Source organism: Leucopleurus acutus (assembly GCF_964270905.1).
Source record: "Leucopleurus acutus genome assembly, chromosome: 2".
NCBI classification, from domain to species: Eukaryota; Metazoa; Chordata; class Mammalia; order Artiodactyla; family Delphinidae; genus Leucopleurus; species Leucopleurus acutus.
Window position 1 is genome coordinate 133113717 of NC_139143.1, and position 17236 is coordinate 133130952.

General features: G+C 33.9%; 1 protein-coding gene across 3 annotated transcripts in view; it reads right to left on the bottom strand.

The window, feature by feature from the left end:
• LRRC7 (leucine rich repeat containing 7) overlaps window positions 1-17236 on the bottom strand; it is a gene marked incomplete at both ends in the record, with an annotated part of 381292 nt that overhangs the window by 67835 nt on the left and 296221 nt on the right. For 2 of the 3 annotated variants that reach the window (XM_082833990.1, XM_082833989.1), the window contains one exon: window positions 3940-4059. In XM_082833990.1, coding sequence (XP_082690116.1) covers window positions 3940-4059 — 120 coding nt within the window. Of the gene's footprint in view, window positions 1-3939; window positions 4060-13432; window positions 13574-17236 lie in introns of all 3 variants that reach the window. The other variant, XM_082833988.1, reaches the window with a different exon arrangement.

Here is a 17236-nt window from a genome sequence, read left to right on the forward strand (position 1 = left end):
AACAACTAGCTCACAAATGTTTAATCAATACAGAATTGCATGGGGTTCTCAAAGCAAGTAGAGAAGCAAGCAAATGATCATCATGATTTGTATTGATGATATGATTAAACATAATATTATGGACTTTGAAAATAGATTTTATGTAAAATGGATGCATGAATGGATAATGTAAACACCTGTTAATTCTATTTAGAGTAATAAATGAATAAGGCTTTTCCTTTTATGGGAAAATTATAGTAGCCCTTTGCAACTAAGTACTGATTACGGTTCTCTCTTTGGTTAGGTCATGTAAGGGTCCCTTGGCTCTGATAGGTACTCCTTCAATTTCCTACCATCACATTCACAATCTCCTCTTTTTTCATAAAGAAGCAGATTTCCCTACTTCCCTGAGATTTCCAACTTCCTCTTCACCAATCGCTTCTCATCAGCCTTTAAATGTAATCATCTTAAATATTCCTTCTGTCTTCCTCATGTCCCCTTCCAGATTCTACCGTAATTCTCTTTCCTTTTAAAAGGAAACTCCTTTCTTGAGTTTTTTAAAGTTTCTCTATTTCTTAATGTAGTTTCCTATGGATTCTGCCCCGTCAGTTAAGTAAATTACTTTTTGTCGCTAAAGCCAAGGAGCCTATACTCACTTACGTTGCTTGATTTTTTTTTTGCACCATGTGATACTGTTGACCCTCCCCTCCTTTAAACATTTTTTTCTACTTGATTTCTAAGGTGCCACTTTTCCTTGTTTTTCCTTCTACAGTATTTTAGTGGTCATTGGAGTTGAAAGCACATCTATTCTATTCCAACAGATTAGTCAAGGCCAATCATATAATTCCATTCATCTTGCTAGGGGTGAGAAGTCCTTAGCTATTTTGGATCAATGAGATGTAAAAAGAGGCTTGTGGGGGGATTTAGGGAAAAAAGGTTTTGCTTGTAAGAGACAGCTATGGGAAACTTGGTTCTCTCTCCTGATGGATTGGAAGGAGGAAGCTTGTTATCTTCAGTTGCCATAGGTAGCCATCTGATAATTATGAAAGGAACCAAGTTTAGGATAAAGCCAACAATATGAATGGAAAAGTGGAGAGGGAAAAAAAAACTAAGTATTTAAAATTATCTAACTGAAGACTAATCTGAGCCTTACCCTAGATCTTGTCTACTTCTTATGTTAGCTAAATATTTTAGTGTTCAAGGCTGGAATTTTCTATAACTTGTGGTAGAAAGAAACTTATTGACAAAATCGATGGTCATTTCTTCTCTGTTCTTGTTTCTAAGGACATGCCTTAAACGTTGGTGTTCTGTGGAGTTCTGTGTCGTCTATCTGTCTCACTCACGACTCAATTATGACTTATGTTTTAATGATTGCTAAATTTGTATCGCCAGCTAAGATTTCTCTCCTGAACTTCAGAAAACTATATCTAAATATCCACTAAAAATTTCCACTCCGATTTCCTAAAGGTACCTCAAATCTACATCTTAAAATTTAAACTTCCCTCCCCTCCTCCACTTACACCTATTACTCTTTTGCTTTCCCATCTCAGTGAATGGCACATCATGACTCATACAAATTAGAAACCTGGGGATTAGTCTTGGAACTCTTAGCTGTCTCTTAGGCCCTATGTCCAGTCAATCACAAGATCACGTTGGCTCTACCTTTTAAGAATATATTGGATCTTTGCATTTTCTCTCTATCACCCGTTGCTTCCATCTACTCTCCCTTGGATTACAAGAGAAGCTTTGTAACTCATTCCATGGCCTCTAGTTTTTCTGCTCCCCAATTCGTTCTCTGAAAAGCTGTCAGAGTGCTCTTTAGACAAAAATTTAATGATGTCTTTTCCCTGTTTAAAACACTTCTTCCCATTTCTTTCAGGATAAAGCCCAGCATAATCTGGTTTATGCTTATCCTCCTAGCTTTCTTTTATGCCACTCTTCTCTCTTAACTTTCTTTAATTTCTTTACTAAACTTGTGTCCTCTCCAGGTGCTCTCCTAGCCATCTTCACAGGAGTATATCTGCAGTGCTGGATATTGCTCAATAGGCAGATTAATAACGTGTATAACACCTGCAAATCAGAATATTAACAATTATTTGGGGTAAAATAATTTGATATTTAATATATCTTTTTAAAAAAGCACTGAAGGGCTTCCCTGGTGGTGGTGGTTGAGAGTCCGCCTGCCGGTTCAGGGGATGCGGGTTTGTGCCCCGGTCCAGGAAGATCCCACATGCCGCGGAGCGGCTGGACCCGTGAGCCATGGCCGCTGAGCCTGCGCGTCCGGAGCCTGTGCTCCGCAATGGGAGAGGCCACAACAGTGAGAGGCCCGCGTATAGCAAAAAAAACCCCAAAAAACAAACAAACAAAAAAAACACTGAAGTATTTATCAAGGGAAAAAATCACCACTTATGTTACAAAGAAAGTATGGGATTATGTAGTGTATATGTTATGAAGCACAATTATAAAATGAACATTTATGAGCTTAAGAACTAGACTGTAAGAATCACAATTCAGCTTAAGAAACAGAACAGTACTAAAACTAATATCAGCTTCCTCCCTGATTCTACCCCCAGCCTCCCCTTTAGAGATAACCATAATCCTAAAGTTATGTTAACCATTCCCTTATAAAAAGTTTTCTCACTCATATACTTATGCCTAAATAATATATTTTTAGTTTTGCTTGTTTTTGAGATTTATAAATATGGAACTCTTGATGTGTGTCATCTTCTGAAACTTGTTTTTCACTCAAACTATGCTTCTAAAGTTTATGCACATTATCCTAATTATAGCTAACAAATGTTCATTGCTGTAAAGTATTCCCTTGTGTGAATATTTTTTATCACATTTCTTGTGATAGACATTTAGGCTTATCCAATATTCTACCATTGTATGTGTTGGTATCTTGAATGACATACACAAGAGTTCTTCTAGGATATCTTAGGAGGCCAATTATTGGAATGTTGGGTATATGCATATTCAGCTTTATAAGATAATTTGTTGCCAATGTGATTGTGATTTATACTCCCACAAGAAGTATAGAGTTTACATTGCTCTTATACTTGCAGAGAACTTATATTTTCATACTTCTTAATTTTTGTAAGTCCAGTAGGTATAAAATAGCATTTTTTCTGTATTTCCCTGATTGATAAAAGGTTCAGTTTTATTTTAATGTTAATTTACTCTCCTGATGCCCTTGTATTTTACCATACTTTTGGTACTGTGTTATATGACTTTTCATATTGATTTGTAGGGTTTTAAAAAATATATTCTGGAATATAAATCTCTTGTCCCTCATATATGTTGCAATTATCTTCTCGGTTATAGCTTTCTTTTTGCTCCCTTTCTGGTGATTTAACATGACGTATTACAATTACCTACTTATCACTGAACCTACCTCATCAGACTAATAGGTACTAGAGGTAAGACACCATACCATATTTTATTCATTTTTGTTCTCTAACATCTAGCAAGTACTCAACACATAGTAGTGCTGCTTAGCACATACAGTTGCTCACTAAGTGTCTGATGAATGAATGACAGGATGAATGAGTTGCTATGACTTTAGAAATGGTGAATCAATTTTTTGTGGTCAAATTTCATTTTATGCAAATTGGCTACACCATGCTGCTGAATCCAACAGAGTCAGAAAGTATACATTACACAATTTCCGGTAGTTGCACTTCACAGGTGGGTGTCAGACACAAATAAGAGGTGACAGATCTTCAGATAGGTGGTAGGATGTTGTTTATAAAAATTCATTACCAGCTCTGAGCATTTGGCAATGTTCACTTTTCATTCTTTTCAATGTACTTACAGTTAACCAGACTCCCTATTGTGGGATAGTATTTAGCCTAAATTTATCACAAAGTTAGAAATGATGTTAAGATGCAAGATATGGATTACATATTACAATGGATATGCAAGATTCATGGTTTGTGTCATTAATTTGAAATTGGTTACCTTTTTAGTAATGGTGTCCGGAGGTACATCCCGCCTCCCAAGAGGATAAGGATTCCACTGGCCACTAGGAGATACATCTTCTTGTCCATTGTCTAAAATGTTGCTTTGCTGGGACGGGGTCTATTGCAAAAATGGTATGGCATTCTTTAGTGATGTAATAGAAGTTTATCATAGTTTTCTGAAAAGAGTCCCTCATGATTATGGTAAAATTAATTTTGTTTAATCACAGAAAAACATATATCCTAAACTGGAGGTATTATTATATACTATTTACGTGGTAAGAACTGTAAATTAATAGCTTTTTGGAAGCAGTGAGAAATTCAATTAAAATAACCATCTTATAGTTATTTACTGAATTTTAAAGAGAAGTTTAAATTTACAGTACTGGAATAAAAATAATCATTATAAAATTAACCAATTGTTAAAAACTACAACATTTAAAAGTTGCTTCATTTGTTTCTTTAGTGTGATCTTACCACTTGGAATATAAACTGAAACCATATAATACATAGTATGTAACTTCCAATATTCCAAACCATAACCTAAAACAAATTTTATAAGGCTGTATTGATTCGGGGAGAATGTGTCTTGCACTAATCCAAAATGGTATTAACACTAGCATAGTGCTAGATTCATGGCACTATGACATTATCTACAGATCGCTTAGAGGAAAGATTAACACATCAAAAAATATTGTGCTGTTAGAATTTCAGTGTAAATAAATCATAATTGTTTTGATTCCAAATTGATTTATATAGACCATTTATGCATTAAAGTTTACACTCTTCATATATATTTTATTTTTGGCTGATTTACTGCTTATTATTTTTAACAAATAATAATACTCCTGTATTTATTGTTATTACTACTAGATATTTTGGGAGGCTTCTGTAGTCTGACCTGAGTAACAGAAAATAATCATACATCATCAGAAAGATGGCATCCCGTGTTGGGATACAGTAATGGGATATTTTTCCTGTTGAAGCCGATTAACTTTTTCCATAGGCTTTCTCCTCCTCTAACCTACAGGATATACAAGTACTGCTTGATTTCCTGGGGAATTCTTATGTGGTGAGATATTATACTCAATGTTTCCTATGCCATTTTCTCCACATGTTTTGGAGGATCCCTATGGATAAAGAAAGCCTGGTTAGAGAGTGTATGTGCAGCTCTTTGTGTGAAGAATGGTCCTCCAACCCTGGAATGAGGGAACTGGGCCATTCTCTTCATAACATGGTGCAGATGGACTGCTTGCCAGGCTTCATCCAGTTATATGGAGTGCTCCTTCCTAATTGTTCTCCTTTAGAAAACAATTATATAACCACCCTATCTGCATTTTGACTTCATGCATTTTTAAAAAGCATTGCTTGGAACTATTTAAAAATAATATTTATTATGACAAGATTAATTAAACAAAATTAGATGAAATTTTCCTGGGGTCTAGTGGATATAGTGAAAAGTAAGGAAATAATTCAATTTTCTTCTTTGGCTTTGGCCGTGTGAATTCCTTTTTCATGAGCATATCAGCAAGTATGAAAAAAGAGAAAAAAGGTACTGAATTGAGGCTCCTGGGTTAGTTAGGAATGAATTTACATGTGTTTGTTTGAAAATCAAATAGAGGTAACATATTTAAAGTATATATTACTTGAAAATAACCAGACAGCTATTCAATGACCATCTGTCTGATTTCAAGCATTAATTTTCTAATCTTTACCTTTTAGAGATTAATGTTTGCATATGCCCACACACGATTTTTCTAGCATATGATAAATCAAACTGTTAAAATTAAGCAGTTAAAATATAATTATGCAGGACAGACACTACTGGACAGTTTTCTTTTTGAATTTTTAGTACTCATGTCTTTTCTGGTTTGGTTTCTTTGCCAATGAAGTGGGATAATAAATATATTCAACTAGGTGGGTCTGTGGAACACAGATTTTTGAGAAGTGGTCAGAATTCACACATATAATCTTTTTTTCCTCCATATCATCTTCATCTCCATCTCTATTTCCTCCACTAAACTCCCTTCAGCTGCCCAGACATGACTCCTACTCAGAGAGCAACTGAGAATTGCAAGATTCTTTTCAATGCAAAAGAAGGCTAAAACCCTCAGTCAAAATCCTAATATCATGATAATGAGATTCTTCATTAATTTAGCAATTAATCTCTCTCTTTTTAAAATTAGAATTAACAACCGCACTAATTCCTTTATGTTACAGGGCCCAAAGAGAACATAAACATGCAGACACGTGAAAAAAATACTTTGACTAGACACCAAAATTAAAGGAATTTCCTGAAAGCAATTTCCTTTATTAATTTCAAGAATGCTCTGACCTCTTTGTTTTTCTGAAGTGAGACACCCTAGGGGTGACTTAAGTTTGCAAAAAATAGACTGTGAAAACAGTTTATTAATGTTTGGGAAGGAAGAACCCAAAAGAGAATTATGTAGTGGGTTCACATTCTTTCTCAAAAGGAGTGAGTATAGCTATTTACAAAAAAATGAACTTCTGATAAAGTGCTCCTGAGCTTTACATAAATGCAGTTACTTAGTTGTTAAAATTCTATGAAAAGTTACAAGGAGCAACTGTCACTATTGAATTTTATTATTTCAAAGAAAATAAGCAAATTGAGGTTCAATTATCTTTAGTACCACATTCTAGTTATTTTCTTTAGATACTTCAAAAGATTAAGAATTAGTCTTTTCCTCACCACATATGACCAATTAAATATAAAATACGTGGAAAATCATCACAATATACCATTTCTTCAGCTTCTAAATTCTGTAGATCCTTAATATTTCAAAATAAAAGAAAAACTCATCAATGTGATTTAGTGAAAAGTCAGAAATTATATTTGTTAAGAAATTCAGTAATGCTAGTAGAAGTTTTGCTGAACAGATGCTAATCCCAAAGATGACTGTGGACATTTGTAGATTTAACATTTATGATTTTGACTACTGTGAATGATCACAAGCATCTATTGGAAAGAAGAAGTAATTTCTAATTTGTTGAGACATAAATGTGCATGAATATGTATCTCTATGTATCTGTGTATGCATGAGCATGTATATGAGTGTATGCATGCAGGTATGCATATGTGTGCCCATATGTGAGGATATGTGTATGTAGAGGATTCGCATATATGAGTAAATGAGCTTAGTTGATCCAGTAGCTTTGCTCTTGACTGTTAATTGATGGGTGCACTGAAAGCTTGGGAAATTCACTTATGGCATTTAGTTGGAGGAACTATATGAGAGTGGTATTAGAATTTGGCACTGTGCAAAGGTCTTGGGATATATTCCTTAAGAACTCAAGGATCTATTTTGCTTAGTAATTGGCACATGGTTCACAGAGGGCATTACCACATCTTCAAAAAAATGTGTGAAAACAACTTTCCCCAAAATATTTTCAGTGAAATTATTCTTTTTCTGCATATTTTTTGAAAAAAGTAGGTTATAAAGACAAATATACACCAAGTTTGGATCTTAATTATTATGATTTCACAGTGTTCAATCTGAAGATGGTAATGTAATGTCCAGATTATTTTAAAGTTAGTATTTCATTATATTGGTGGGGAAGCATCTGTATGAGTATTAAGCTTATTTTGGTAATTTTAATCACTGTCTATGAGGATTTATGTGGATTTACAGGCTGAAGACTTTTTTCATAATTAGAAAGATAAGTGAATCCTTCTTGAGCAATAGGTAGCAAAATCAGTAGAAACTATAGGCATAAGTCACCCCAAAGTGCTGCAGAAATATTGCTTTGCTTTCAGCAAACAAAACAAAACAAAATAAAGCAAAACAAAACTGGAATTAAGTAAGTAACCTTTGGAACTAGGGTGAACGAATGCATATCAGATATTGTTACTATTTGATCCTGAGTCACTTGCATAGGTCTATAAGAAAGGACATTAGAAATTTGAAAAGAATTTAGGTGCAAACATTGCTATCTAAACTCTAATTCAAAAGACGGTGGAATAAGTATCAACTAATAAAACAGATACTGAGGCCATCTTCTTCCAGGCAAAATTATATGAAAAGATCATTGAATACATATATTTCCATAATTTCAACTTCCCTTCCTCTGAAATTGTAATTTATATTAGTGTCTGTTTCAATAAGCCAATAAGCAGTAGGTACTATGGCGTAATATTATGTTGGTAAAAGTTAAAAAAAAAAAGGAAAAAAATTATCAATTTCTCCAGTGTAGAAGAGACCACACTATTTATATTGGCAGCTGGACACCTGCAGATGGGGAGTTAGAAAAGGCCAGGGATTTCTTTCCCAGCCTTGCATGTCTCTGGAGCAGGACTATTATGGATGATTAAGTTGTGATTTTCTTAGGTTCAAAATCTTTGATCTTTTTCTGCTACCAAACATATTTCTTGGTGCTACTGAGTGCTCAGGAAATGCAAGTGGATCTTAAAGAGGGCAAGGTAACTACTAGCATTTATTAAGCTCAGCTAAATAAGCGAGCACTGTATCTGTAGCACATAGGGGATGATTTGGGTCATGATGTATTTTAGATTAGTTATTATGTTCTACTTGTGTATTCTTTTCTCCGTCCCATAAGATCTACTTTTCTGGATTGTTGTGAAGATAATATAATTATGTCTATGAAAGAGCTTTATCAACTATTATGAATTACAGTCTATGAAAATGTCTGATTTTATAAACATTTGAGAAGACATCATCATATACAAGAAATCGGGACTTGAGTGCTAAGCAGAGTTGGATTCAAATTCTACTACCATGCTAGGTGTAGTGGTTACAACAGTAAAACAGTGAAAATATAGTTGAGTTCTTTTATGTAACACATGAGTCTCAGTTTCTTCTTCTATACAATGGCGAGAAATAATTCCATTCAGGGTTTTTGTGAGGGTTGTGAAAAAAAAAAATTTAAAGTATCTCATGGTACTATGTACATAGTAGATTTCCAATAAATCCTAGTCTTTATTCTTCTCCTATCAAAATATTTATTTTTTCTACCATTAATCTGGACAATAAAAATGACAGTTTGAACTGACATTTTACAATATTATATTTCTCTTTGATAACATAAAATTTCAAGACATTAGCTAAGCTCAATTACAACAGAACACATCCAAAGAAGCACATTGAACCATCAATAACGTCATAGAAAGTTGTCTTAAATGCTTTTTGGAGAGGCAGTGAATAAATGACAAATGAATAAATGAATGAATGAATGAATGAGTAAGTAAATAGATAGAGAATACTAATAATTTATAATTTAATAGCTGACTTATATGTCTTAGATGTTCTATTTATAAATACTATTAAATTTTTTATTAAACTAGAGTAAGCATCAAAAGATGAAAATATTAAAGGAAATTAAATTTATTAAACTAATTTTGTGGTTTTCTTGATTTGCATTCTGTTAATATCCAAACAGTTTCTGTAAAATTACCATAGAAAATATAATTTACTATCTATAATACAGAAAGACTATATTTAGCTTGTAGTCCATGAAAAATGTACAGTACTCGACCTGGAATATAATAAATATGAAAAAATAGAAATATTCAAAACACATAGCAAAATCTGGGAGAGTCTTTTCTTTTTATCCACATAAATATTCGCTGTGTAAATACTTCAAGTTCAGAGTTCTTCAATCTTTATTCAAAAATAGTTATATCTTTTAAGTAGTTTATTACAAATTTGTTTAAAAGAAAATTGAGAAAAAATTATTAGATATGTTTTGGTAGTCTAAAAAAAAAAAAAAATCCAAACCGAAAAACAAATAATTTGCTCAGTCAGGACCTCAGGTAGTGCCCTTTTGTCAATTACCATAATGGAAGGATGGGGAGGTAGGAATCACAAAAAGGTGCCCTCTCTGGGTACGTAACTTGCAAGAAGACAATCTCAGTGTAACAGAGAAAATACAAAGAGGTGCTCCTTTCTTCTAATTACAAGAGGTTAAGTCTTGCCAGCAGAGGGTGTGGGGAAAGGGTCTGGATTTCAACCCCTGAATGTTCCCTGGGGAGGGCACCACCTATACAAAAGTATGCTGCAACTCCATACCCAGTTCTTAACTGGTAATACGTGAAAACATTCATTTAGATTCCTTAGGACACTTCATTTATTCTTTCTAGGACACCCCAAAGTCATTTACCACAGTACTTAACTAGAGATAGCCAGTGTTATCATTCAGCAATTTTATGAATAAAAAGATAGCTCCAGGATTTTCACAGGAGAATGAACAGTTTTTGTCAATTTTATCTACTGAAATATTTTTATTTTGATCTTACTCTATATTTTAGTGCAATTCTCATGGCTAACAATCATTTAGAGGCTGTAATGATATCTTAAATAGCTGATACTAATTTTTATTATCTTAAGTGGCAAGATGAAAGTGCTGTAATAGATTTTTATGTATTTGTAAATCAAAGGAAAATATTTTTTGCCTATCTCCTCTCCTGGTGAGAAGGGCTCCAGGAAACTAAGCCTCAATCATAGGACCGGTTATCAACGGTTAATGGAGAATCTGAAAGGCTGCACCTTAAGAGAGGTTGACCCTAAAGTTTGGCAGAAAAACAAATTTTCAAATTAAGGAGCTCTGCAGAAGAGATATACCTGAGCACAAAGGCAAAAGGGCAGAGACTTAGATTGGAATCCATGAAAGGAAGTAGAGCATGGAGTAATCTTGAAAGTGATTAAACATCCAGTAACCACACCTGATAATGTTCCTGCACTAGCAACAAGGTAGCAAAGTTGTCCAGATGCTGAAATGTCTACAGTTTACAGAGCTTAAACTCATCATTTGGGTCATAAAGTCTTTTGGGGGCAATGGAGTAGTTGCCCTGACTGTTTATTTCCATCCCTTGTTTTCTTTCTTCTCCCTTTTATTTATTTATTTTTTGGTGTATATAATAAAGTATTGATGATAATTCATTTTGAGATAGACTATTTCAATACTTGAATTACTCTTTTTTAGGGGGGCCTGGATGGCAGCTTATTTATTTATTTGTTTTTATTGAAGTATACTTGATTTACAATATTGTGTTAGTTTCAGTTGTATGCAAAGTGATTCAGTTCTATATATATATGTGTGTGTGTGTATATATACAGAAATGTATATATATTATTTTATATATATTCTTTTTCAGTTTCTTTTCCATACTTGAATTATTTTTGGTTTGCAATTTAAGGTAGTTTCCAAAAAGAATTCCTTTAGGTCATCTCTGTGCCCAACTGAGTAAGGTTGCAATGTCTCCAAATATAACTCTGCAATATTTCTGTTACAGATCATCTTAGAGCTATAGTAATAATGAATCCATTCTATAGGGTACCCCCCAAAACATCAGAAAATTAATATAGCAACACAGAGGTACCTAATTTATATCTGGAGAATAATTTATACATTGAGAAACAGTGCTTCAAGTGTATTACCATTTTTCAGACACTGAATATATCTATATTATCCTATAGATTGATGAGAAAATAGGGCTAAAAACTAAGCAAAATAAGGGGTTATCCATACGATATAATTTCAAGGGGTTCAAGCAATAGCTTCTTTCATACCAAGATCTCTCAAATCTGCTCACTGTATTTTGAAATTCTATGATTGTAGTTTAAGGGTTTGATTTCTGTTTAATTACCAAGCTCTCCAGAAAAGGTGTCTATTTAAGTTGTGATGGCTCATCTGTTCCTTAGTGCAAATAAGTTTCAAGATCTTTTTGAACACTGGTTTTGTTAGGGCAGAAGATGAAAGCCCTGGGCATCTAAGAGGACATGAAGAACAGACTAGAGGCTCCTGTGAAAAGGGTCTCACTGATGGTAGTGTGCTGGAGCCGACTTGTACTAGCTCATGAGAGCTGACTATTCTCAGTCCCAATTCTGAGTTCAGTGATGTCAAGTTACTACTTTGAAATTGGCCAGAGAGGGAATGTTTTATCACTGACATAGGTAAACACCATAAATCAATCATTTTTCTCCCTGGAGAGAGTTACCTACACAATACTGGTCCTGTAACAGGAGACTGAGGACAAGGAAAATAATTTTCAAAAGTTCTCAATTAAGTTAGCTTTTTTTCTTTTCCCCAAAGTGATCATGGGTGACAGAAAAGCTGTGAATTTAAATGTCTCTTTAATTTTATTACTCTCCTCAGAGTAGGAAGCAAACTATACAGAGCTAGGGGCTGTTATTAAGGCTAATTTGACAATAAAATGTGAGTTTGTGGTCTTATAACACTCACTTTCCTGGGATGGGAGTTTGCTTCATATGTTCATTAATTTGATTAAGAGAAGAGTGTTTGGAGGTTACCATCATTTTGTTATCCTTACTTTTCCATTGCTTTTTTTTGTAAAAACTTACTAGGTTAATGACTACATTAATAATATAGTCATAATGACATATTGTGTGAAAATGACTCATTAGTTTCCATCGAAAGGTAACTAAGAGTGCATTAGTCAATTTAAACAGGTAAAATGTGTATTCTCTGTTTTGCCTGAATAAAACAAGCAGAAACGGTCCTTTGACAATGGAAATGTTTCCTCTTACAGTATATTCTCTTTCAAATAAGCCTACATTTTCATTTAAAATCATGTGAACTTTCCACTTTTCCATTAACCCAGGATGAGTAAAAATTTGCTAGCTAAGTTACAAATTTGTTTCTCATGTTTTACTTCTGTGTAATATTTCCTACCAAAAAAAATGGGTTAAAGAAGTATTTAGCAGTGCCAACCACTTAATTTTCATTCTAATTTAGGACTCTATGTCTTTTCCAAAGGAATCAACTGAAATCCAATAATAATTTCTTTGTGTGTGTGTGTGTCTCTTTGTTTTGTTCTTTTATTTTTATTATTTCTTTCACTTCATGAGGATTAAAACTGTAGTTCACATCCATTCTCTATCTCAGCTCTTGTACTCAACCAGCATTTATTTAATCTTTTCTTCTGAGAATTCCTTACTTATAGCTAGTTCATTGATACATTTAAGACTTAGATTAATTGACCATACTGTGTGGGTTTATTTCTCAGCTGTCTGTTGCGTTCCATTGATCTATGTGTCTGTTTTTATGTCAGTGCCATCCAGTAATAAATTCTAGTTCTGTTCTCAGGATGCATCAGCAAGAGAATATAGGGTGGTCTCCAAAAAAGTAAAAAAAAAAAAAAAAAAAAAAGAAAGGTATATATCAATACATACATATACACACACAAAAGAAAGAGAAGCAAAGAATAAAAGAAAAAGAAAATGAATAATAAGAAAAAAATGAGTCTTAAAGCAACACAAAAAGCCATGTACCTGCTCAATCCAAAAAGCAAAGCTGTTAAGCAGGAACCTGATAATCAATCTAGCTATAAATATTCATTTAGCAGCTAAGAGTTTGGGCTCTACATTGTTTGCCCTTGTGCTTTTTGGACTCCTGAGAGTCTATAAGCAGGGCTGTATGTACAGCCTAAACACATTACGTGAACAAACAACATTAATTGGCTTTGGTATGCTGACACATGTAGGGCAGTCCATACTTACTTTCTGAAGAGGTAGTTCTTGTAGATCAAATTTAGACTTAGTCTGCAAGTTTAAAGTCATGCTTCTGCCTGCATGCATTGCTGAAATACCTCCATAGGGCAGCATGCCAAGGTTAACTGTGCTGTGTTTGTAAGCAGCATTCTGAGTAGAGGAAATAATCATGTGACAGGATGTGAACACATGCTCAACAAACTGATTATTACACGAACATGTTTAAATTTATAACATTTAACTTAAAGCAGGCAAACAGTAACTTTCTTTTTTAAACATGCACTTGATCAGACAGAAGCATACAGTAAACAGTGTTAGTTATGCACATAATGAGTACCATCCAAAACTACAGAAAAGACAAAAAGCAAAGATAACATTTGTTTTACATTTGCTGCTAACTCAAAGGCATAAAATCTATCTCTTATATATCATGATTGTAGTGACTTTGGACAAATGTTCATCAGTGGCGGTCTATTAATTCAAAAATTTCAAACAGCGAGGTCTTAATCAAATTTTGTCAGCTGCAAATCTCATGGTCTCTTTCACATTGTAAGATTAGCACATACAAATTAGCTTAGCTTATAATTCTGCCTTAAAACTAATACACTGAAAAGTTAAAGCCAAAATCAGTTGCTTTTATTTCTCTGTCTATAGGCATAATTATGGCAACTCAGAAAAAAGAGCTGGTCAAAAAAATTAGTCAATCTGACCAGTGGATGATTGAATTTGCTTATTAGTTTAGTTAAACCAGTCAACTTGTATGTGAATCCAAATATTCTAACTATTTTGTTGTTTCTTAAAAATTACATTTTAAACTGGAAAAATTTCATAATGAAACTAAAGGAACTATGATTTGAACTATTAATGCTATTTATCTGATATACCTAAATACCTATAGAACATTCTAGTGATATTTGCATTGTAGCTACCCTTCAGTAGGTGCATCTAAAGTTATTCCAAGTGTCTGATAGGTAGTTTGTTTTTTTCTACAGAACTTCATTTAAAAATTAAAACATTTTGTATACCCTGTCATCAAATAGTTTCCATCAGTACAATCTCTACTTTCCACCTATCATGGACATGTAATAATTGACAGCATTTGGCCCTTTTAAGTAATTCTCTTAATTTGGAAAAAAAAAATCTACAGAAGTTAACTTAGTACACTTTTTAAAACTGGATATTATTGAACATTAACAGCAGGCAGCTATTCTATTCTGAGGGCATTTTTGCAAAGAAATGATTTTTAGCACCAGAATTCCATCAACTGAAAGACTATTAAACTCCTGATGGTGTGCTGTCTACTAATCATATTTGTTATGGATCCCTGATTATTTCATCCAGAGATTTTTTTTCATTGTCACCATGCCAAAACTGAAAAGGACACTGAACATTTCAATCTAGCACTTGAATGACTCCTTAAGGGTTAAAATGACTCCAGTCTAGTGCTCTCTCAGCTCTTATGGAAGAGTAGCAGTCTTAGACATATGGGTTCATGTTTTCATTTCTCCCAGTCAAATGGGGCTCTATAGTGGAAGCATGAGCCTTGAGATAAAACCAAAGGAGAAAACAAGCATCTTTAATCTAGGGTAGTACTTGGAGCTGCCTCTCCAAGGTCAACACCGAGCAAGATCTTTAACCAACATTATGTAGAACACTTAAGCTTATCCAATGTCCAGGCTTCTAGGCAGTTCTCTTGTATGAGGAATGGACAAAGATCTTGTAGTTTCTAATGTAACTATTTGATTTCCAGGGTTCAAATCACTCAACTAAATTTCACTGAAAGGAAGCACACTGGGGCAATCTGACTTTGGGCAGAATGTTAAGAACAACAGTACAGAACTATTTTTACATAACAACTCTGTGTTCCAGCACCCTGAATTTATCTTGTTTTAAGTTTTAAGTTAGATACAGCCTGAATAGCTCAGTAACTCAATTTAGAGAGGGAAAGAAAAGTTACTTGGAGAAAAGAGGAAGAGCTTTCAGGATTTGATAGCTTGAAGCAATATTCTAAGGTAATTTAATTTCATGGAATTAAATGAGAAGCTATTAAATATACATTGAAATTGCTCTGAAAAATGAAAGACAGTCTGAGGGAATTATAAAGACAGAGGATATGTGAAGACTAACTAAAAAGGGAGGTATTTTCACAGTAATGGAAAAATACATACAAATTTACTTTTAGTTATCTGGATCTGGGACAGGCAGGACCTCCAGACTTCTGCTGATCCAAATCCCCCTTCCCCAGTCCTATTTTCCTCTCTCCAAATTCCTGCTCCAACTAGAGGAGTCACCTACTTTTCAGTAGCTCTGATCAAAGGAAGGAACCATTTATTTGGGAAACCAGTAAATAAATGATGGTACCAAGTGCTTAAAATTTTGTCTTTTCTTTTTCATGCTTTGTTTTCACTCACTCCTCTGTTGCCTCAAATTACTAGTCATTGTATATATGCTCCAAAAAGCTTCTTATAACCTTTCTTGGCTAGTTCATCTTACCCTGTTACGTATGGTCGTGTCTACACGAGGCCAGAGTTCCCAAACTGTACTGTTTTATTTGGCCCCAAATATTTTCGCCCTCCAAGTTATCTGTCTACATGGAGGGTATAACTTGAGGTAAGGCATGGTGACAACCGACCAGGTGTCTCCCACTGACAGCCAGTCATGAGGCTTTGATGAGGCTCCCTTCAATGGGACTGAGCACACCTATTTGAAACAGACATTCTGATGAAATATTTTGCAAGGCAGAACCAGTTTCCACATTGAGAAACTAATACCCACACCCACATTTATTAGTTCACTCTTTCCCTATAAATAATTGTTTTCTTGTCATGTAGACACGACCTACAAACAATATAATTATCTTAAAAGAGTACACCTGAAAACATAAAATTCAGCATTAAGAAAATATATAACAAATGCAGTGACCTGTGCTTTTAGCAGGACACCAAATGAAATAAAACTATTGAGTGAAACATTCTAATGGTATATTATTACCCAGATCCCCAATTTACACTGAGCATTTAAATCTAGAAATAGAGAACAAAAGGCCCTATTTTCACAAAAAGGACTTTTAAGATTCTAAGGTCAATGCAGAGTACACAAAGCCCTCTACACCAAAGCCGCAAAGTATCAATACACTCAGTGGTGATGGTCAATTGATCATAGTTCTAGAAAATGCAGACTTCTCTTAGAGAGATACAAACAACAACAAAAAGTAATTCTAGGTCTTATACAAGTTTTTTTTTTTTGCTCTCCTCAATTGCTATGCATTTCATGATTTGCTGTTATTCAATTTTTATCTGCATTAGGATTAATGTCCCCCCCTTTTTTGCTGCAATATACACACTAATTTGTACGTTTGTAGTCTTTATAAAGACATCATCTATTTTTGTTGTCTGTAGTATGATTTGAATTTAACCATTTCTTTCTATATGAAAAGCAACATTCTAAATGGCAGGATTTTCATTGAATAAAATAATGTGTAGGAGGGCATTCAATCTCTGCTTATTTTATTTTTCTGTTTCTTGCTGAGAAGATTATTGCTCATTAGAAGTAATAACTTTAGTAGTCCCATAGCAGTAACTATATGCAAATTGTATAAACAAATTAGGTCTGATTTTAATATAAGTGAGTCTGTGCAGAAAGGATTAGAATACTCACTTTTTATAGATTCAATAAAAATCATACTCTTTAGGTCACTAGAGAACAGTTTTGTGTCCTAGGAGATGCATTTTGCCTTAATGGCTAGAAAGCAATTGAAGCACTATCCCATGTAACAGAGTCGAATTCTTTCTTACTAACCATATTTAGGATAGT